At 39.8% G+C, this 22,488-nt stretch overlaps 1 protein-coding gene across 1 annotated transcript; it reads left to right on the forward strand.

Annotated features, from left to right (window-relative positions):
• The first annotated feature begins 5,909 nt into the window (after window positions 1-5,909).
• On the forward strand, window positions 5,910-9,661 carry cbln4 (cerebellin 4 precursor). Its single transcript, XM_034131850.1, has 3 exons — window positions 5,910-6,527; window positions 8,128-8,244; window positions 8,974-9,661. Exons 1-3 carry the CDS (start codon window positions 6,219-6,221, stop codon window positions 9,169-9,171), a joined length of 624 nt encoding a protein of 207 aa, XP_033987741.1. The 5' UTR covers window positions 5,910-6,218; the 3' UTR covers window positions 9,172-9,661.
• The last annotated feature ends 12,827 nt before the right edge of the window (window positions 9,662-22,488 follow it).

Genomic DNA, 22,488 nt, shown 5'->3' on the forward strand with positions numbered 1-22,488 from the left:
TGCTAGAAGTTGGTTTGATTTGGGTTGATAGGATGTTTACCGACAGTTGCTTTCAGACAAATCAGGAATGCATTTTGATAATCCAGCGCTGTGTATGCTGTGTCGTGCTGCTAATACCCACAGCTGTCTGCTGGCAGGAGAACAAAACACACTTCCCTTCAGACGGCAGCTGAGGCTGGTGTACTCTGGCTGTGACATTATTCTGAACATGCAACCGCTCAGTGATCGGGGACGTTTCCTTTCCCAGCGATCCAGGAGGAGCTCCAAGGCCGCCTCTGATTTAGAAAAAACACATCTGCACTGTGGCATGATGAGAAAGACTAAATTCACCTTCAAAAAGGTAGAAAGATACTCTAAGCACGGGTTGGAACTGATTTATGTGCTGGACAGGTATGTGTGTGTGTGACTTTTTAATCTGTTTTAACAACAAAAACGCTGATCCTTACTTCGAACTGTAGTGATACAATGAACTAGACCCCTTACTGAGCAGAAAAAGCTGCATATTTTCTTGTAAAAGGGAGAAACTCCTCATAAATTGAACATAGCGTCTTCAGTGGTAATTCATTACAATGAAACATATTGCCATTACATTTTTTTTCTCTCCAATATATCAAAATTGTAGCCGAAATAAAAAAGAGATTAGTGGCCTGATTTCCTGGTTCCAGCTTCACACATGTGAAGATTTGCTGCTTAATATTCATTTTGAGTTTTTAGGTAATCACTTTATGTAAAAACCAATCACTATTTCAGACCCAAATAGACCATTTTGTCTCCTTTTTTGTGGGGTTGGGTTTGACAGGGTAGACACGTTGGATCTTTGGGGGAGAGAGCAGGTCACGAGTATACCAGATACTGTTTGTATTCATTTACCTGTAATAAGGTATTTAAATAGCACTGTTACGGTTTTTGGGGTTTTCCCTTTCTATTCCTGTAGTGTCTTATTTAGGTTTGTCTGCATGTAAATGGTCTGCAATGGCTAAAATAAAAAATTGGAAGCTGACCAATCAGCTGACCAGAGCAGACTGCGCTCTGGTTTCAGGCTCCATTTACACGGGAACGCAAACGAAACGCAAACGAACCAAATTCGATATCAAAAAAGTATTCCGTTCACACGGATACGGCTCAATAAACGTGTCCCTTCACACGAGACCTCTCGACCCGCTGGAGACGCTGTAGTACATATGCCGGGCCTGTAAGTGGCGCTGTACTTCCGCCACAAAATACACCAAAAGCAGCGAAGAAGACCCCCAAGCATGGTTGCCTGGTTGCCCTTCTGTTTATTCTCCGCGGTGGATTTAGCAATATGTAGTTCATGTAGTTCTCCATGTCCACTTGTTGCTGATGGTTGTGATAGAGGAGCTGTAGATTTTGCACTAACATCTGTAGCATGGTCAGTAGCTAGCTACTGACCATGCTATAGCAGTGAGCAGCAGAGGTGGGGAGAGGCGGGGCTATGGCTTCATCGTTATCAGGAAATGATCGTATAGGGCGTACACACTGAGCCGTTTGGCCCCCCATAGCGTTCCGTCCGCAGATCTATCCACCTTGGGACCCGTTATCGTTTTAGGGGTCCTTTTCCGCGGTTCCGTTACGGCCTTGTGTGAACGAACGGGCTATACGAAAGAGAAAAGTAGCGGGGACAACCCGTTTCGTTCCCGTGTAAACAGCACCTCAGACAGAGGGTGAAAAGAGGTGCTGCAGCACAGGCAGTATGAGAAAAATAAAGAGCTTTTTGAACATTAAAGCATGGAGACATGTCACAGTAGAGACACTAAATACAAATATGAACCTGAAAATGAACCGAATGCGTTCCCTTTTAACCATGTGCTGTTGTGGCTGCTAGCTTCAAGGCTAACCAAAGATGTAAAGGACTCAAATACTTCCTTGGTAGAATGAACTGGTGGAGTTCATTAACTATTTTCTATTTAGGAAAGCTTCTTCTTAATTGCTAGCCTCCTGGTTTCATGTTGTTGCCAAAAAATGTAGTCACAGGGTCACCTCTTTAAATCCTGAGAATGCCCAGAGACTTCACTTTTAAAGGACGGCACATAAAGTTACTGCAGATGTATTATTTGGTTTCATGTTGGAGTTTGTTCTGAGTGTACTGCTTGCCTAATTGGCAGCTGAGGGAAGAAAACAAGTTCACATAAACACATAGCAACAGCTCCAATGTACCTGCCTAATGCTGTTATGCTGCTGTGATCAAAATGTTTTTCTGAACAATGGCTCGATCCTGTAACTGTCGTAATGTCTATCATTATCTGCAGTTCACCTCAGCTTTAGAGTTCTTAGCATCTTAAGGCTTTTTTGTTTGTTTACAATTCACTATTTTTGTTCTCCCATCAACACAGATACAAGCAGGAGCAGGCAGTTGTGATGAACTCCCCTTCATGACTAGCTCTGCTCCAAAGAAAGTCAGCAACCAGCCCGTGGAAATAGATGTGGTTTAAGCAGCTAATATTTTAATATTTTCCTCAGGATTTAGTGGAGACTTAATAGAGAAGGAAGGACGGTGAATATTGGACTTACATTTATCAGATCGCCACGAACAGGACTCCGAATGAATGCTAATGTTGCTACATGTCTGCTGCTTATTTAAATAGGCAAGCGGTTTCAAGTGAGGATAATAGGTCAATGTTTACAGCTTATTGTGATGCCCTGAGGAGGACAAGAAATTAAGACAATTTGACTCCTGAAGGGTTGATTCTAAGTAAATCTCCCCAAATAAAAATCACAAATATCACTGTGGAGGAAAACAGCTTCCTCTGCCAGGTAGTGAACACACATCTCAGATTGCCTCAAGCACATAGCAGATTGTATTGCTTTGAAAAGTGGAAAATGCACAACTTTTCTATTTAATAAGTGTAAAAGTACAATGACTTTGTAAAAAATGAGTCTTTTTGAAGATTACCAAAGCCCCTCATTATATGCTACAAGGCTTGTTGTGCTCAGCGTGTTAAATGCAGAAAACATACAACTCCTTTTGACCACTAATTAAAATCCTTAGAGACATGTTCTTTCTATCAACACCCAGTGGAGGTCTGAGTTTCTTTCTCTTTTCTTTGTCCCTTTCAGGTGATAAAACGCTCTGTGCCCCCCTAAAGTCTCCATTAGTTTCAAAGGACATAATTGCTGGAGGAAGAAGGGAAAAACTCATTTGATTTGTTCACTATCTGATGACGAGTTGAAGCATTTTTCGAGATGCCGTCTCACCTGGCAGCCTCAAAGATAGCAGCACACACATAAATGGATGAAAGGCTTTTACTGATTTTCTAGTCATTGAACTTTAACTCAGCGTGACACACGAGTGCTTGAGATAATTGTTTTTTGTGAACCAAAGTGAAGTCATTTAAACACAAGGAGCCCAAAGATCACATCCGTCACCAACAATGAACACAATGAGGTCATGTCCAACAACATTTTACAACATCCAGTAGATTTTGTTCAGCTTGTTTTCACACCAAGGACACTGACTACAGACAACACAAGACAGCTATGGTATTACCTATACAAGTAGAGCTTTTGATCATCATTTCCAACGTAAAATAATTACAGACAGCAAATTAAAAAAATTAGTGATGCATTAAAGTGCTATCAAAGCTGGTAAAGGTGCAGCTAGTTTTAATCACTTTGTATACTGCAGCCTGTGAATTTACTCGAGTTGGAACTAAAGTCTGATTTAAGTGCTGATTATATTTCACATCATTAATCCAAATATGTAAAGTAACTAAAGGTGTTAAACAAATGTAGTGAAGTAGAAGTACAAAGTAGCATACAATGGAAAATACTCAAGTCAAGTACAAGTAGGCCTATCTCAAAACAATATTTGAGTAAATGTACTCAGTTACTTTCGACTTCTGAACAGGTGCAGCTAACGTATCCTAGCAACAACACTTCAGCTACGGTAGTTAGCTGCGTTATGCTAGCTTAGTTTAGATAACATATTTTACTCACCGGGACGTTGTAAAAGGCTTCCTGGATCCCCTCGGTCAATGTTCTTGTCTGTTGTCCTCCACACGGCCGGGTTTCACGTTAAAATCCATCTCGTCTTTTCTTGTTTACTTTGTACCTTTTCCTGCAGTGTCAAATATGCTCCCTACAAGGGGGCGGGACTTAACGTAATTCCACCAACAGGTAACTTTCACTCCGCCTTCTAACCAATCAGAAGTGGTGGAATGTTCTTGGAGGGCTTTTTTTTGTACTCCTTACTAACTTTATCTCACAGCTTCAGTTAGCCTACTAGTTACTTTCATTTCCAAATGTAGTGATTTTGTTTGTTTGTGATAAACGGAAGGATGAAGGGTTCCTTAAAGGGTTGAGAAAAGTATCTTTCTTCTAAATAAAATATGTGGAAACCCTGTTGGATTGGCTGGAAAAGACATTGTCACAAAGCTGAAAACAGGGCTGGTTTAGAGCCAATACATGGTTTTCATAAAACCTACAAACTTATGATGTTTTACTGATATCCAATATTCATGCAAACCACCTAGAAATGTTTTAATGACAAGCTGTTGTTAACACCATGCTCTCAACTTGTTTATAACATTTAAAAACACTTTTCCTCACATCATCAGCTGACATGGGTTCAGATCCCTTTTGGTGGCTGTTTAAAATTCTACAATATTATCACTTTCAACGGAGTAACCTATAATGACTTGTTGTTGTTCAGCCACAAAGATCAAAAAGCTGCAATCATAAACATGGATTTAATGAGAAAGCGAATTAATCCCTAACACCAAATGCGCTTTTCAGGATTCAGGCTTATTTCAGTTTAATAGCACAAAGCAGACTACACAATACCCCTAATTACAACTTCTGAAGTCTGTATATCTTTCATTTTGTACTCTTTATATTTATTTCAAAGCTATAGTACCTCAAGAGCATGACACGATAGGATTTCACTACTTATGGTCCTTGTTTATGTGACAAATAAACCTTTGAATTGAATGAATAGCTCACAACACTAAGCAGAAACAAGGAAGTTATGGTGTGTTTATTCAATGTTACAAATCTAACTTCACATAGGATTCACAAATGTATTTACGTAATAGAGAACATACACAAATACACACATACACACATATATATATATAACATATACAGAATTTGTCAGCAGTAGACTAAATACAAAGTGCTTTACTCAGACATTAAACACAAGATAAATTAACAGATACATAAAACATTTAAACATAGATGATACAAGAAAAGTTAGGTATGAATTACTTCAAAAAAGGATAAAAAGTAAAAGACGACACTTTGAGTAAATTCAGTATAAGGAAACAAATGCTTACAGTGGTTAATGCTGTGAAATAAATCCACTAAAAGATCCCAAAATCAATGACATTACAATCTACATCAAATGTATCATACTCCAATAAATTATGAAATTAATGAATTTGAAGATAAAGCAGTTGTACTGGCTGAAAACGGTTTCCCCTCACTGACTTCTGTTGAGCACCACAGGAATGTGCAGCTGTAAATTAAATCTGAAACATTTTCTGCCCACCTGTGCAATGAGATTATGATGAGTCACTACCTGCAGCCACAGTGGACAGGAAACTGTGGTAGAAAACACTCAAACTCTTGCTCGAGGGCATTTTCAGTTCTATACTTCTACATTACAGTCTGGAAAACCATGACAAATATATCTGGAGATCATTATTTAGTGGATTTGCTGCATCCGAGAAAAAAGACAGTTAGAACTGAACCCTGTATCATATCCAGTCTGAACACCGACAATTAATGAGTCTATACCAAAATTGAAGTTTTTTAGGATAAATATAGGCTTTTAGGGAATTACGCATAGCCAGTTAATGGCAACTTCTACATGTGCGTGCGTAAAGTGGATGGCTGTGCGCGCACACACGCATCACATCACTGCGGGGAACAGCTGCTGTCAGACGCGTTATTCGGAGAGGGACTGAGGGCTATGGACGATTTATCGACAGATTCGCCTCTCACACTGGAGCAGTCTTCTCCAAAACATTTATCTACTTTTGTCACTAGCTTAAAATAAAGTATACCTAAAAAATGAAACGCATAGACAACAATCGGTGATTTCTGATTCCCTTTTTTCTGCAAAAGAAGGCTTAGAGTTATTATTTTTTTGTCTCATTTGGATATGGCACACATTTGGATCCAGTAAGAGCATTTCACAGCGTCAGACGCGTCTGCTGCGGGGGAAACCAGCCGGAGGGACTCGGAACTTTGCGTGGCACATGAGACGCTCTCTCTTTTCGGAATCAGGCGCAGAGGGAGCCATGGTGAACTATTTCATACTGGTGCTCAGCTGGACTGTGCTCTCTGAGGTGGCCACAGCTCAGAATGACACGGAGCCTATTGTCCTGGAGGGGAAATGTCTGGTGGTGTGCGACTCTAACCCCACCGCGGACTGGAAGGCTTCGTCCTCTCCGCTCGGCATCTCTGTGCGCGCGGCCAACTCCAAGGTGGCTTTCTCTGCAGTCCGGAGCAACAACCACGAGCCGTCGGAGATGAGCAACAAAACGAGAATAATCTACTTCGACCAGGTTAGGACGATTTTATCATTATAATGTCAGAAAGTGGTTCAATTGGCTTTTAGCACCTAATACCCCCCCCCCCCCCCCCCTTTCTTTACTGAATGAGTGGGGATATGAATACTCTGCATTAAACATTTCAACATGACACCAAATGTCACTTTCTCCAACAACAAAAACATGCAATAATACAAATAAATAAAGATGAATACTAAATAAATAATAACAAAGCAATCAAACAAAATGTGCAGAAAACCCCCCACTATAAACCCATTAATGAAAGAACAACACGTTTGATGAAAATGGTTGTCATCAAATAAAATTACATCCCCACACATACTTGCAAAACAAACAAAACCCAACTCCCCTATAAATTACCATCTGTCAAAACCTTTTTTCTTGTCTTGTGTTTTTTGTCCTAAACCTTCATCCTGGAGAACCGTTTTGATTCGTGCTGATTTGAGTGGAATATCTGCACCTCAGAGTTTAGTTTTAGGCTGTATACTTGTATTGCATGTTGGAAAGTGTCTGGATTATGTTGGAGAGCTGGCATCCTGCAGAGCCTGCACACATTAGTTTGCCTCAAGCACCGCTACCACGCACGCACGCACGCACGCACGCACACACACACACACACACACACACACACACACACACACACACACACACACACACACCACACACACACACACACACACACACACACACACACACACACACACACACACACACACACACACAGAGCATCACTTTCAACACTCCCTCCTCCCTCCCTCACCCCAAAAAGATCAAATCAACACAACCAACAAGAATGTGATTAGTCACACAGCGGTGGGCAGAGTTAGGTGTTAGTAACAATATCACTGCCTGATCCCCTGCCCTCTCATTTGTAGACTCATAATATATTGTGCTGTCGACACAGTGCATGTCATCTGATTGGTGCACATCACGCTGTTGCTATGAAAGCAGCACCTGTCAAAGCTGGAGGCTGCAGTGGTGACTTTATCAGGTGTGCTTCAGATGTGCAGGTAGAGGAGTTCCTGCCTCCACCAATCAGGACCCAAAGGAGTTAATTTAAATCCTTTATGTCATCTAATAGGTGCTTAAAACCTTTTAGTGACACTCAGACAGCATTTAATGCTGAGTGACATACTCAGAGTGGGTTTGCAAGCAACAGTAAGAAACATGTATTTATTTATTATATTATAACACTCTATTCATTCGGTTAGATGAAAAAGCAGTAATCAAATAGCTTCTAAATATTGTCAGGCTCTGTCTCATCAGTGTCAACACTGAAAAGATTTAGAAGAAAAATCCTCTCCTTGCACCAAACTGGAACATTTTTATTAAATAATGTCATTGAGCATAATTTAGAATTTTTTTGTGTGAGTATGTAGGAAAGTTGAAAGCGGGGTTTTGATCCATTGAGAGGAAAAATTTAATAGAATTTGAAGTGTGTTGCATTCAGGGTGTGTGTGTGCAGCCTTGTGAAACCTGTGTTCATGAACACATATAATCCTAAAGCCTCCTTGAATAAAATCCTTTGCTGAAGTGCTGGCTATATAAACACCTTTGTGATAATGTTTTTTTACATCCTCTCTCTTTCTCATAGGTTCTGGTGAATATAGGAAACTACTTCACATTTGAGTCAGTATTTCTGTCCCCTAGAACAGGAATCTACAGTTTTAACTTCCATGTTATTAAAGTGTACCAGAGCCAAACTATACAGGTAAGAAAACATTATTTTGTCACAAAGATGTGTTATTGTTTACATTGTTAACCTGTTTTAGTATTAGAGAGGGATAACATGTATTTTTTAGGTACTGTTTGGACATTTTGGTGTGGGTTTAACATTACGTTCAATTTAAAAAAAAAAGTAAAGACCCCTACACACCTCATTTTTAATCTGATATACGTTAAAGAGGACATATTTTGCTCATTTTCAGGTTAATATTTGTATTTAGTGTCTCTACTGGGACATGTCTCCATGTTTTAATGTTCAAAAAGCTCTTTATTCTCTTCTCATACTGCCTGTGCTGCAGCACCTCTTTTCACCCTCTGTCTGAAACCAGAGCCCAGTCTGCTCTGACTGGTTATCTGGCTGCCTCTGTTGTGATCGGTCCACCGCTTAGAGTTGTCCCGCCCCTTAGCCTATCACGCACAATGTGTTGGAGCGTTAGCCAATATTAGGGCGAGTGTTCCATAGTGATGTCACTATGTTACTGAAGTAAACAAAGGAGTCCAATGCAGACCATGTACATACACAAACAACGATATAACACACTACAGGAAAGGAAACAAAAACAAAAGCATACTATTTGTTATAATGAGTAGCTGTGACTGTGTAGGTGAGTTTTGCACAAGAGGTTAAGATGTTACAAATAAGATGTAAACTGTGCCAACACAGTTTAAACTATTCAGTATTTTAAGGTTTCTAACTGTTATTTCTGTTATCCAGGTGAACTTGATGTTGAATGGGAAACCAGTCATCTCTGCCTTTGCGGGTGACAAAGATGTAACTCGTGAAGCGGCCACCAATGGTGTTCTGCTTTATCTAGAAAAGGAGGACAAAGTCTACTTAAAGCTGGAGAAGGGAAACCTAGTTGGCGGATGGCAGTACTCAACATTTTCTGGCTTTCTTGTGTTCCCGCTGTGAGAAAAAATGAAAGGAAAGAAGATTGTAAGCATCCTGACTTCTTCATAAAGTGTTGTCACTGTATAATCAAAACATTGCTGCTCCATCTTGCCAAAATGTTGAAAGGTGATACATGTAGATGGGAAAGGATCCAAACAGAGAGAAGACATAAGAGTTTGGAAATCATTCAAGTTCTCTGGATGTGAGTTCACGTCCAGATGAAAGAGACTCGGTGAGCTATTAGATGTTTCTGCCAATCAAGCAACCTGAGAGAGGAAGACTCCAAATCTAAAAAATACTTTTCCCAGTTCAACGTGGCAACTGTTGCATTCAAGTACATCTGCCTTTTGGGTGTAAACTGTATATGCTTGTGTTACTTGTGTAACGAATCATCAAATAATGACATTGTAAGTATTTTTGGGGGGTATCTGGTCAAGAGATGATGGTGGTGCCACTTTGATGGAAAACATTTATTTGCTTTAAAAAAAGAGTTCAATGCTTATTGTAATGCGCGTTTAGTGATCAGAGGAATTCATTGATTACTTAAAAGGCCTACTGGGTCAAAAGCACAACTCCAGAGACTACAAAACCACGAGGCGCCACAAAAAAGGCTTCAAAGACACTCAAAGAGACATAAAACAACCTTAAAATCACACAAACACAAGACAAAATTACACATAGACGCTCAACAATACCACAAAGAGACTCAAAACCACCACAATTTGAGGCAAAACGACTATGACTCTTTCATTCCTCTGGTCTGCTATTTCAGTATGGTTGTCGCTCATTCAAAAGTCTGTGCACAGGAACCCATAATGTGCTTATCCGTCCCATTATCAGAGTCCACATTTCATATTTTTCTGATTATTAAGAATCACTGCTGATACTGATATTTTGCTTTTGGTGAATAATGAATGAAGGTTGTTTGTTTATTTCAGTTTACTGGTCAACCCAGTCGCCCAGAAATCACATTTATATTCCATCAATTTCATTTTGCAAAGATGCTTTGGAGGGATTATTATCAGTGGCAATGTTTTCTTCAATTGGTGTTTTTGTAATGGATTGTAAATCTGGAGAGTTAGCATCCTGATCCCACGTATAGGGTTTAGTCTACAAAAGCTGCTGTAATCAATATTTCCATCAGAACAACTGATCAATGGATGTGAAATGTGTTGCTCCATGGTGATCTCACAGAGAATAATCACCAACTCTTTAGTTCCCTTTAGATATTTGGAAAGCTTCATTTCTTCAGCCAATTATTTTGGTTTTACAGCTCACAATTTTTGTTCACTCTCTCTGCTCTAATGAGCACTATTTTCATCAGGCAGCTCTTATTCTTTATTAGATAATCTCACTTAACGCTGATTATGGAGCTGCCTCAAAGCACAAAGACAAAGTTAGCAACTAGCTGGTGGAAATACTTGGGCATTCTGCAGCAAAAGACCGGGATATGTTCCAATAGCGGAAGCCAAAACTGAAATATTTGACTTCAATTCAACAGAGGGACACAAACACGACTCCAAACGTATTTTCATACTGCTTCGTATCTGCCGGATGTGCAAACTAACAAATGTGTGCTATCAAAACTAGCCAAATAAGCCAACAATATGTCAGTGTGAGCTTGTTTCTGCTGCCCCCGTGTGACCAAAACAGGTCATTGCAGGTTGAGGATTCGGCAGAGTACTACAGCTTTTTTATTTTTTGTTTAACCAATGCCGCCATCTTTCCCTGAACTTAACCAAACGTGAGTGCCTAATGGTAACCATAGAAAGTGTTATCCTGCTTTAGTTTTTACAGTCAAAGCGCATATTGTTGGGAAAGCAAATAAAAAGGATGCCATTGAAGATGTTGTCGTTGATACGTTCATTCAAATATGTTGTCAATATATTGATAAAATAATACATCATACATTTCCCCAAAATGTATCTGCTGTTGAAAACTAGTAAGTGTAACTTGTGTATTCACAATAGACCACAAGTCAAGTTGTGGTTTATGGATGTTAATAAAGTTTAATGGACCTCTAAGGACGTTAATTAGTTGACATGTAGATAATAAACAGGTTCCTGTCACTGCTGGTGAGCATAAACAGCTTCCCACTGGGCCGCCTGAATAAATGATGAATTAATAAACTCCTTAATAGCTGCTCTGGAGCTCAACCTGTGCTTACACGGCACTTCCCTTCATGTCTACAGAGGAGTTACTGTCTGCCTTTCTGCAGTGTGATGCTGGTGCAGTGTGTTAAAATCAACCTCAAAGTTTGCGGAGGCTTTCCTGCAGAGCTTATTTAAATCATTATTTCACCCTGAAATGATCGACTGCACCTTCGTCAGGTTCAGTGGTTTTAACGTTTACTTTTGCTGATCAAATGTTGTTCACTGACATCTTTGTTTGTCAGTGACAGAATGTTGCCCTTGGCATCAATGACATTTATTTTTTGTTGCCGAGAAAACGCTTGATGAAGGTGATGTCTACAGCTCTCTGTTACGAATAAAGAGGCAGAGGTAGGAATGTGTGTGCAGCTCAAAAGGCTCTCTGAAGATTTACAGTGTAGTCACACTCCATACTTAAAATGCTCAAGGAAATGACTCTGTGGTGTAAAAGTCCAAACATATTCACTGAGAGAACTCTGAAGGTACAAGAATGTTGACCCTTATTAAATAACCCTGCTACTTTTTATGGAACCATTTATATATATCTTGCTGAACCGAAACGATCTATATTTATTTTTTACTTCATGTTTGTGTCACGTTGTTTTATTCATGATGAGTGTGGAAGCTGGACTGTGCCTCCGTATGATGATAGTTTCAGAACGTTATCCAATTATTGCTCAACCTAAATGATGCCAATGTAAATCTAAGGGTTAAAAGGTTTTAATGTCATCATTAAATGTTCCAATAACTAATGTATTGAAGAAATATGGTGATAAATTATCAATAAAAATCATGGTTTTTATAAAGTATTGTTTTCAAAGGATATTTTCTTTAAAGTTGCATTGGCCAGTCATGATTTTTGCAAGAACATTTAATATTTTTTATGCGGCAACTCAGAGCTCCTGCTGCTGTTTTTGGATGGACCAATCAGCTGCATTTTTGTGATTTAAAGAGTGAAAAACTGATGAACAAAAACACATAAAAAATGAAACAGCACATCGTGTGAAATTATTTTAAGATAAATTAATGTATTAACCATTTTCTAACAAACCATGTTATTAATGTTCATTGAAAACCTTAAAACGTGTTATTTAATTGTACATTTAAAGAGGCTCTATGCTTTTTGTGGGTTTCCTGTAGTGCGTTATATAGGTTTTTGTAAACTGTACGTGATAGACTAAGGGGCGGGACATATCTAAACGGTTGACCAATCACAACAGATCCGGCCAGCTAACCAATCAGAGCAGACGGGGCTCTGGTTTCAGACAGAGGGTGGAAAGAGGTGCTGCAGCACAGGCAGTATGAGAAAAATAAAGAGCTTTTTGAACATTAAAGCATGGAGACATGTCACAGTAGAGACACTAAATACTGATATACACCTGAACATCAGCAGGAGAGGACTCTTTAAAGTAGAGACACTACATACTGATATACACCTGAACATCAGCAGGAGAGGACTCTTTAAAGTAGAGACACTACATACTGATATACACCTGAGCATCAGCAGGAGAGGACTCTTTAAAGTAGAGACACTACATACTGATATACACCTGAACATCAGCAGGAGAGGACTCTTTAAAGTAGAGACACTACATACTGATATACACCTGAACATCAGCAGGAGAGGACTCTTTAAAGTAGAGACACTACATACTGATATACACCTGAACATCAGCAGGAGAGGACTCTTTAAAGTAGAGACACTACATACTGATATACACCTGAACATCAGCAGGAGAGGACTCTTTAAAGTAGAGACACTACATACTGATATACACCTGAACATCAGCAGGAGAGGACTCTTTAAAGTAGAGACACTACATACTGATATACACCTGAACATCAGCAGGAGAGGACTCTTTAAAGTAGAGACACTACATACAAATATGAACCTGAAAATTAGCAATAATATAGGCATTACAATGTTTAAGTTGTTGCACAAGTAGACTTTAGTTCTGGGTGATTTATTGTAAAGCCTCACTTGATCTACAGTATGGTGCAAACAGCATTGTATTTAGTCCACAACAGGAAGGACTTCTGATTGGGATTGTTGAACTCCAATTTTACAGCAACATCAAAAAGTTGAAACACAGCCAGGTTCTGTTGTTTCTCTTTGTTTTGTCTCCCTTTTCTTTGTCTTCTTTGATTATGTTTGTATAATGTTTCATAATTGAAATACACATTTTTTGTGGAAAAATCTGTCTGTGAAAACAGATTGGGATGGTTGAGGATTCAGATGCTGCAGCTGAACACTTTATCACAAAACAACAACATCTTCTTACAGTTTCATTTGACAGGATCATTTGGAAAATATCTCTGCTGGAAACAAATTGGTTTAAATGGGCATACAACATATTCTTTTGTGTCTGGTGATACATTGAAAATGTATTTTTTGGAAGGTTCTATCTACACACATTATATAATCATGTCTGTTATTGTGTTTTCAGTTTGGTTGTCAGAAAATACATTATTTTCCTCTTTCTGTTTTTGGCTCTTTGATTTCTGCCTCCTTTCAAATCAATCTGTAATAAGTCGAGGTGGGGCTCTGAGAAATGTCCTAAATCATTGCATTAAATTGAATTTACTGAGCGAGTCCTCCAGCTCAGCCTCTGTGGAAACAGAGCAGTCCACACCACAGAGATCTGATTACATCAAAGTGCAAAGGGCCTTAAGAAGGAGCTGAACGTTGTTTATGAGTGTTTCCTTTGAGCAGGTTGTCCTCTCGGGAGAGACATGTGATGTTGTATTTCAAATGCACAGAATAGTGTAAATAAAGAGTGAACCTTACATGTTTACAGTTGTATGTTGTGATTACTATGGACATTGACTTTTGAACGTACAATGATCTTTTTCAATGGAAATCATCAGAAGCATCTGAAGCACAAAAAAGGCTCAAAATCATTCTTATGCCCCTTTCACACCAAGGCTTTTCCCGTTCTAGCTCCATGCTAGAGCTTTTCTGGTTCTTCGGTTCAGCTCCCGCTCTGTTCACACCGCTCAGAGCCCGACTGGTGCTGCGTCATTGCGTCATCGTTTGCATCATGACGTAACCGTTTGCGTGCCTGCTTCATAAAGCCAAACCACGCAGAAGCCCCTCACATCGACAACAACAACAATGACCGATTGTATTGAAGCGCTACTCGTTTTGATTTTGCTCTGTGGAAACGAAATGGAAGAAATGGGACGACTTTACTACCGACTTTACAGTCGTTACATGCTACATTCAAATGTTCTTTGGACCGCGTGCTCCCCTCCAGCTTCCTCTGTACCTCTTCGGAAGACCAGATTCCCAGTAGGCAGCTGGTCTCTTCAGTGGACCACTGCTGCTTGTTAAGTTTTAGGTTTTCCATCGTTGTGTACAAACTGGATAAAACGCGGGCTTTTTGTTGTTGTTAGAGATTGATCCCGCCCCTGCCCCTGCCCCCGCCTCCAACGTAAGCGTGACGTATGCGGTGCTTGCTTTCTAGACCGACAACTTTTTGGTGCTTGAAACGAACCGGATTCCGGAGCGGTGTGAACAGGAAAAAACTGTGCTTTTCCAGCTCCGAACCGGCCCTGGAACCGCGTTGGTGTGAAAGGGGCATTAGTCAGATGGGAAGTTCAGAACTACCGGAGACCATTAGGTCCAGATGTGTTTTTTTCTGAGATTAAAAGAAAGTTTTTCTGACTTTTTTTATCAGAAAAAAAAAAAATCACATTCGGTCAGATCCCCGATACAAATCAGTGCCCTGATCGTCTTCCGTACAAAGCAAAGAGGATGAACTGATGGTATGTAACACAGAAAACTGATGGTTATTTATGATATTGTATCACCACTATGAAAACCAAAGGTGGAAGATGTATTCAGATCTTTTACTTGAATTAAAGTAGCAAAACTACAGTGTGAAAAATACTCAGTTACAAGTAAAAGTCCTGCATTCAAGTTAAAGTGCAAAATGATAAGTATTGCAAAATATTCTTAAAGTAGCAAAAGTAAAACTACTCATGGAGTATGACCCATTTCAGGAAAATACATGATATGTTATTGTATCATAATCATAACCGCATTAATGTGTTCATCACTTTAATGTTGCAACTGGTAAAGCTGGTGTTTATTTATGTTAATGTATAAACTGTTGGGTAGCTAAGCCTAATATAATATGGTATTATTTATTAGTTGATTTATCATTTGTAAAAAGTGATAAAAGTATAAAGTAGCATAATGTGATAATACTCAATGTTTACTTAAGTACAGTACTTGACTAAATGTACTTAGTTACTTTCCACAACCGTTCAAAACGACCCTTTTGGTCTGAAAATGTGTTCTGAAATATTACTGTACCTATCTCAAATTAAATCATTCCATGGTTCTAACTCAATAATCAGTCATGTTGATTAATGCAAGATTAACATCCATTAACCAACATGAGAATTATTTGGAATAAAAACACATGCAATCCGTGTCATTAGTTATTTCATGGTGCCATTAAAGGATAAACAGAGATTTCTAGTGGTGTTTTATCAAAAATATTGTATCTTTTTTGGATTAAAAAGGCAGTAAATGTGTGAAATCCTGATGTTGGTGTTGTATCTTAAAAAGCAATAATACCCTCTGTTAATGAATCTGATCCTAAAATCATTTTCTGGGAGATTATCTGGCGCCGGAGCTTGATTTGTTCCCGTGTGTGTTCACGCTGTCAGACTGACTGTTTACGAGATAAGGAAGATCCAGCGAGAAAGTCATTTTAAGTAAAGTGCGCATCTCTCGACACTACATGAATTTTATTAGAGAGCAAACACAAGGTCATCCTGAAAACTCTACACTCAGTGATTTCATGGACGAGTGGCTGCAGAAAAGGGTATTTTATGAACAAGCTCCTACTGTCCTCATGGCTTTATGATTGCTGTGTTGAATTTCAAACTTAAATCTGACCTCTGTAGTGGCATTTCAGAAAGAGAATATCAAAGCATATTTGAATATATTGTCTCTAAATAGTGCACTGATTGTTTCCAGCACTTGGTTTGAGATATTCAGAGCACTGTTCAATTTGAGTGCATCTGGTGGGACTCATAACCCCTGAACTGAATTATAACTCTGCATTAATCCAGGAAAAACAAAAAGCAAGAGACTTACAAACATTCATTTAGAGGTTTCCACAATACCGGCTGTTATAAAAAACACATGCACACGCCTTGAGACATGGACTCTTCACACCACCACCATCACCAAGAAAGCTCGACAGCGGCTCTTCTTCCTCCGCAGGCTGAGGAGGTTCAAAATGGATTCCAGGATACTCTGCAACTTCTACAGGTGCACCATAGAGAGTATCCTGACTGGCAGCATGACGGCCTGGTACGGCAGCTGCACCGACCTCGATCGTAAGGCTTTACAGAGGGTGGTGAAAACTGCACAGCACATCACCAGGACGGAGCTGCCATCCATGGAGGACCTTTACTCCCAGCGGCTCAGGAAGAAATCACTACGGATTATCAAAGACCCCCATCACCCCAGCCACAAACTGTTCTTTCTGTTGCCGTCTGGCAGACGTTACCGCAGCATCCTGGCAAGGACAAGAAGATTCGGAGACAGTTGCTTCCCGCGGGCAGTGAGACTGTTAAACAATTGAACTGCTGAAACAACTTCAAAAACATTCATCTGCTACTCAGTAATATGTATCTAATATCTAATATATATCATTCCAATAACTTGTATATAGACTCGTACTGCACTATTCCACATCATCACTTTATTTTATAACTATTTTTCTTTTGTATTGCTCTTGCTATCTGTATTGTTATTATGTTGCATTGTTGGAGAAGCCTGTGACATAAGATTTTCAACAACATAATTACTCTGTAGCTATGTCAGTTTGACAATAAAGAACCTTGAACCTTGAACCTTGAACCTTGAACCTTGAGATGAGTTTATACTGCATATGTACGGCGGCGTGTGGCGCAGTGGATGGAGCCTTGGTGTTGGGACCAGGGGGTCACAGGTTCAAACCCCACTGCAGTCAGCATGTCGTTGTGTCCCTGGGCAAGACACTTCACCCCAAATTGTTCCTGTGGGGATTGCCCCCAGTATTGAGTATGTTAGTCGCTTTGGATAAAAGCGTCTAACAAGCAACATGTCATGTAATGTAATATGTTGAGACAGTGGCAGTTTGCTTTCTGTATAGCTACGTCTTAAAGGGGCCCTTTTATGCTTTTTGGCTGTTTTCCCTTTCCAGTATTGTGGCATGTATATTTCTGTGCCTGAAATGACTCCTTTGGACTCCTTTGTTTACTTCCTGAACAAAGTGACATCACTATGTAACACTTGTGCTTCTATTGGCTATCTCAAACACATTTTACAGGATATGCTAAGTAGCGGGACATCTCTAAGCGGTTGACCAATCACAACAGAGCCGGCCAGCTAACCAATCAGAGCAGACTGGGCTCTGGTTTCAGACAGAGGGTGAAAAGAGGCAGTATGAGAAAATTAAAGAGCTTTTTTGAACATTAAAGCATGGAGACATGTCACAGTAGAGACTTAAAGTACAAATATGAACTTGAAGATTAGCATAATATGTCCTCTTTAAGACAGTGGCAGTTCACTTTCTGTCTCTTCAAACAACTGAATCAAATAAGGACAATGCCGACTGTTTTTCAAAAAGTGTTAATTCCTCATAATCTTCTCCTCTGCCTGCAGGTGTGAGTCTGGGCTTGAATAAGTAAACATCTTTGCAGATAAGACAGCTACGTGCTTAAGGTAACCAAAGATGATTTTTTTTGCAACCACATACTGTACAGGGAGAGATGGACAAAATATCAATATTTGTTATGATAAGGGAAAATAGAAACATACTTACAGCTCTGCAATAAACACTACATCTGTGAAGCTTATATAATGCAGTGTGTGCTGAAAGTGTTGATTCAGTTCTACAGTAATGTCTGAGGCTATTTGTGATGCATTATATTATGGAGGTGTTCCTGTTATTATGTCCATGTGTCAATCTCACCGCACGTCTTACAGAAAGCATTTGGAGCATAACAGAATTGACCTGTTTTCAAATAAACAAGCGCAGCAGCCTTTCTCTGTGATAAAGGCAGGGCTGGTTGTTAGAGAGGGAGCCGGGCCAATTGTGAGTTTTGTAGCCTTTGATTTCCTCCTTAGTGGAGTTAAGACGCGCCGCTACACAGCTGGTGCTGCTGCTGCAACCTGTAGGATAACTCACTGGGAAGAAACACGTCATCTGAACGATAGACAGTGGAGAATAATCGCTAATAACTTCACTATTCCTTGACCTTAAACGTTACATAGGTGCACGTTCATTTATGTAATACAGAGGGGTGAGCCAGATTTAAAGGTCCCATGTCATGGCCATTTCCACTGATCATAATTCCATTGTTGAGGTCTACTAGAATAGATTTATATTGTGCAATTTTCCAAACTCACATTGGTTTCTCATACAGCATCTCTGTATAGTATGTGTATTCACTCTCTGTCCTAAACGGCTTGTTGGAGCTCCTGCCCCCCCCCCCCCCCCCCCCCCCCCCTCCCTCCCTGTGAGCCCAGCGTGCTCTGATTGGTCGGGACGTTGCGAGGCTCGCTGCTCAGTGAGCTGGCTTACTGGTGTGGTTTCCGGGTCGGCGATACAGCGAGACAGCGCGAAACTCATCCTGAGCACACACAAACACTCAAAGCCGAAGTAAACACAATAAGTGTGGCTTGATATTGAGTAAGAAAAAGATTTATAAACGCTGTGAGAATGGGTCTGCGGAGAGCATTTCTCCGCGATCCCAACTCATCTATTGCCAACCAGGGAGCTCTATGCAAGTCAATGGGACTCCCTGTTAGTTGAAAATGTACGCTAAAGGTCCTGGTGTGTGAAGAGCTCCACGGATTGGTCCATTTTGGTTCCGGGAACAAATGGAAAAAGAGAAATCTCCAACGAGGCGTTCTGGGGCAGCATAGACAGGTCTTTTCTGTGTTAGAGTTTTACTCGCTACAGGGTGTACTTTGAGGGTTTGTGACTCTGCAGACCGTTTACATGCATACAAACCTTCATAACACACAAGGGGACGGGTAATAACCGGAAAAGCATGACATGGGACCTTTAAAGCAGCTAATAAAATTTTTAATTTAACAATGAATCACATGACTATTTGCACAGTATATCAAAGTGATTAAACCCCAGATAATTAATTAAGTTTGGATTTAGGGACGAATTGCAAAGACACAATACTGACAGACAAAGTAAGCAACTAGATGGGGAATATGGAGCATATTGAAGCTAAAGAGCCAGATACTTTCCTCTGGAGGAGACCAACAACTGAGCTTAAAGTTAATATGTCATTGAATTCATCAGGTTTGCCGAGATTAAAATGAATGCTAACGTTGCTTATATCTGCTGGATGTGCAAATAGGCAGCTATTTGCTATCAAAGTTAGCCATATGACCCTAAAAGGTAGTCATATGTTAGGTTTGCAGCTTGCTTTGATGCCCCCAAGTCGTCAAAACTGTTTTGTTCGCAATATTAAATAAATATCTCCAACAAAAACTTGAGTAATAATCTGAGACTAAATCTTTTGAAGACCGATTATAGGGTTTTCAAATCCACAGTGTCAAACAAAAGACAGTAATCATAAGCCGTTTCTCAATGTCGAGTATACCTACTGCAGAGCCACTATTTCAAGTATACTACGTCATCGAGTGGCGCCGAATGCTGGGCATATAACATGCATTTAAACAGTCATTCGGCGCCACTCGATGACGTGGTATACTTGAAATAGTGGCTCTGCAGCAGGTTTACTCGACATTGAGGAACGGCCATAGTCCCTCCTCTGTGGGCTGTACTATACATTGTTGGACTTTATTCCTGGAGCTTCAGTAGATATTATAAGCACAGAAGAAATGAATACATTCTGTGTTAATTACACAATTCCCTTGATCGTTGGCTTCATATTAGAGGATTTTGTACTGTATAGTTTCCACCTTTATACAAACTGCATACCATATGGTACTCTCTGCTCAAGGGGATTCTCTTTGGCATTTTTTCAGGGCATTTGTACTAAAATAATTTGACAATTTTTACATCACAATTCTAATCATCTCTGCTAAACTTGGCTTTTAATACCGGTGCATTATACATCAGCCAGATCAAAGCATGGGCCATTAAATAATAACATGTTTTGCTTTCACAGAAACCCAGATAAGAAATGCATGAAAGCATGTATCCAACTTCTGGGTTCCTAACAATTTAATGAGCGTTTAACCGTGCTGCTGTGAAAATCGTACTTTCATGCTGTGCACATACTCAGAACACGTGAGTGCTGTATGCAGATGAGCTTGGAACAGACTTGCTGATTTGTTGGGTTTTAGGATTGCAAAAACCACGTTTGCATGCAGCGCGGTTCTTCACGGCACCTCTGCGCCTGCAACATGTCTCATCCTGATCTGTGGATAGTAAATGGAAAGCTCTGTTGGCGAGGCACAGAGGCTGGAGTTAGGGTCAGAGGGGCTGCGCGGGGTAACTTTCTCTATATGATGAGATTTCAATTACTCACATTGCTAGCTTTGTAATGCAGGCAGCTGTCAGTCTCCAGAGGGACTGAGTGCTGGGGAGAGGAAACTAGATATATTGTTGGCAAAGACTCCCTCAGGAAGCGAAAAGCAAGGATAGAAATCACAATATACTCATCAAATCCAGGTGGAGGTTATCAAAAACCCTGGATATTTGTGGCTGTGGAGGTAAACACTGTGTGATAATAGTGCAAATTACCTGGTCACTGAACTCAGCACACACATAATAAGGAATTATCATCCTAATATCTACTGATCAAAATCCTATTTATTTGGTTAAAAGATTGGATTTGATTAGAAGTCCAGGTTGATTTTTTATTACAACCTGGACTTTGTATTTATTTGATTTAAAGTCCAGGTTGTGCATTTGGTGCACTGAAAGGCTTTCAAAAATAGATTGCAGCCACAGAAGGGGTTCCCCAAAGAATACATGTTGTATTATTACACTTTAAGCCGCTTTTAGTTTTTTTTAGCTCCCCACTAATGGAACAAACTTCCAGAAAACCTGAGGTCTTCACCAACGCTGAGTTCTTTTATGTCGCGCCTTAAAACAACATATCTTTTCATCTGCTTACCCAGAAGTCTTTTAACTTGTTTTACAATGTTGTTGTTAAACTATTCTGTATCTCTTTTATGCATGGTTGTTATGAATCTGTTATTCCATTATGTTTATTTATTGTGTTGTCTTCTTATTAAGTGTTAATGATGATGTACAGTAAAGCACTCTGAATTGCCTCTGTGTCTGAAAATGTGCGTTATAAATAAACGTACCTTACCTTACCTTACACCTGAGGGATTAGCTGCTCATATAAACACATCACTTCACACGTATTTTGAAATTAAACTTCCAAATCTTATTTTTACAGAACAGAATTTAGATATAGCTTTTAATTTGCAGAGCAGCCCGACGTCTTCCACTCGACTCTTCCTCGACTCTTCCTAATGATATTAACCACAAATGACATGCTCGGCTCTCAGGATATTGTACTTTTCCTTTGACTGCTTCCCTGAGTGAGACGAGCTGCATTATGTAAGGGAGAGAGCCGAGCGGTGATGCGGACGCCGTGATGAAGATGAATTGCCATTGTCTCGTCATCTGTCTGCTGTGAAACCCTGAAGCAAAGAAAAGGAGGGGGTGAGCGGGGTACTTAACTGGCAAGGAAGCTCAAAAATGACTCAAATCAAAAGTGCATTAGTGGTTTTGATGGACTATAAGCATGTAGGTTTTGAAGGGGGGTGAATATATAAAGAGACTCCCAGTCTGAAAGACAGACAGTCTGACAGTGGATATGATAGCAACAGCTCTGACCGATGACCTTTAAGACTTTCCTGAGGGTAAACTGAGCTGAGTAGGGTTCTCAAACAGCTGATCATAACGGTCTAAACCTGGCATGGGGAAATGAATTATCAAAAGCATGTTTGAGCATATTTAAAATAAGTTGCGCAACAATTACAATACAAAATGTAGTCGACATCTAACAATCCTTGTATTTATTGTTAGATGTCTACATTTCCTGGGTTTACTGTATCTACGTTTCAACCTCTTGGCAAAGAAACCAATATGTTACTGTTTCTGCCTGTTCTGTTTGTTCAATCTTATTTTAAAACTGATATATGAATTAAGTTGACCTTTGCATCGTAATC

This window comes from Trematomus bernacchii, unplaced genomic scaffold (genome assembly GCF_902827165.1).
Source record: "Trematomus bernacchii unplaced genomic scaffold, fTreBer1.1, whole genome shotgun sequence".
NCBI classification, from domain to species: Eukaryota; Metazoa; Chordata; class Actinopteri; order Perciformes; family Nototheniidae; genus Trematomus; species Trematomus bernacchii.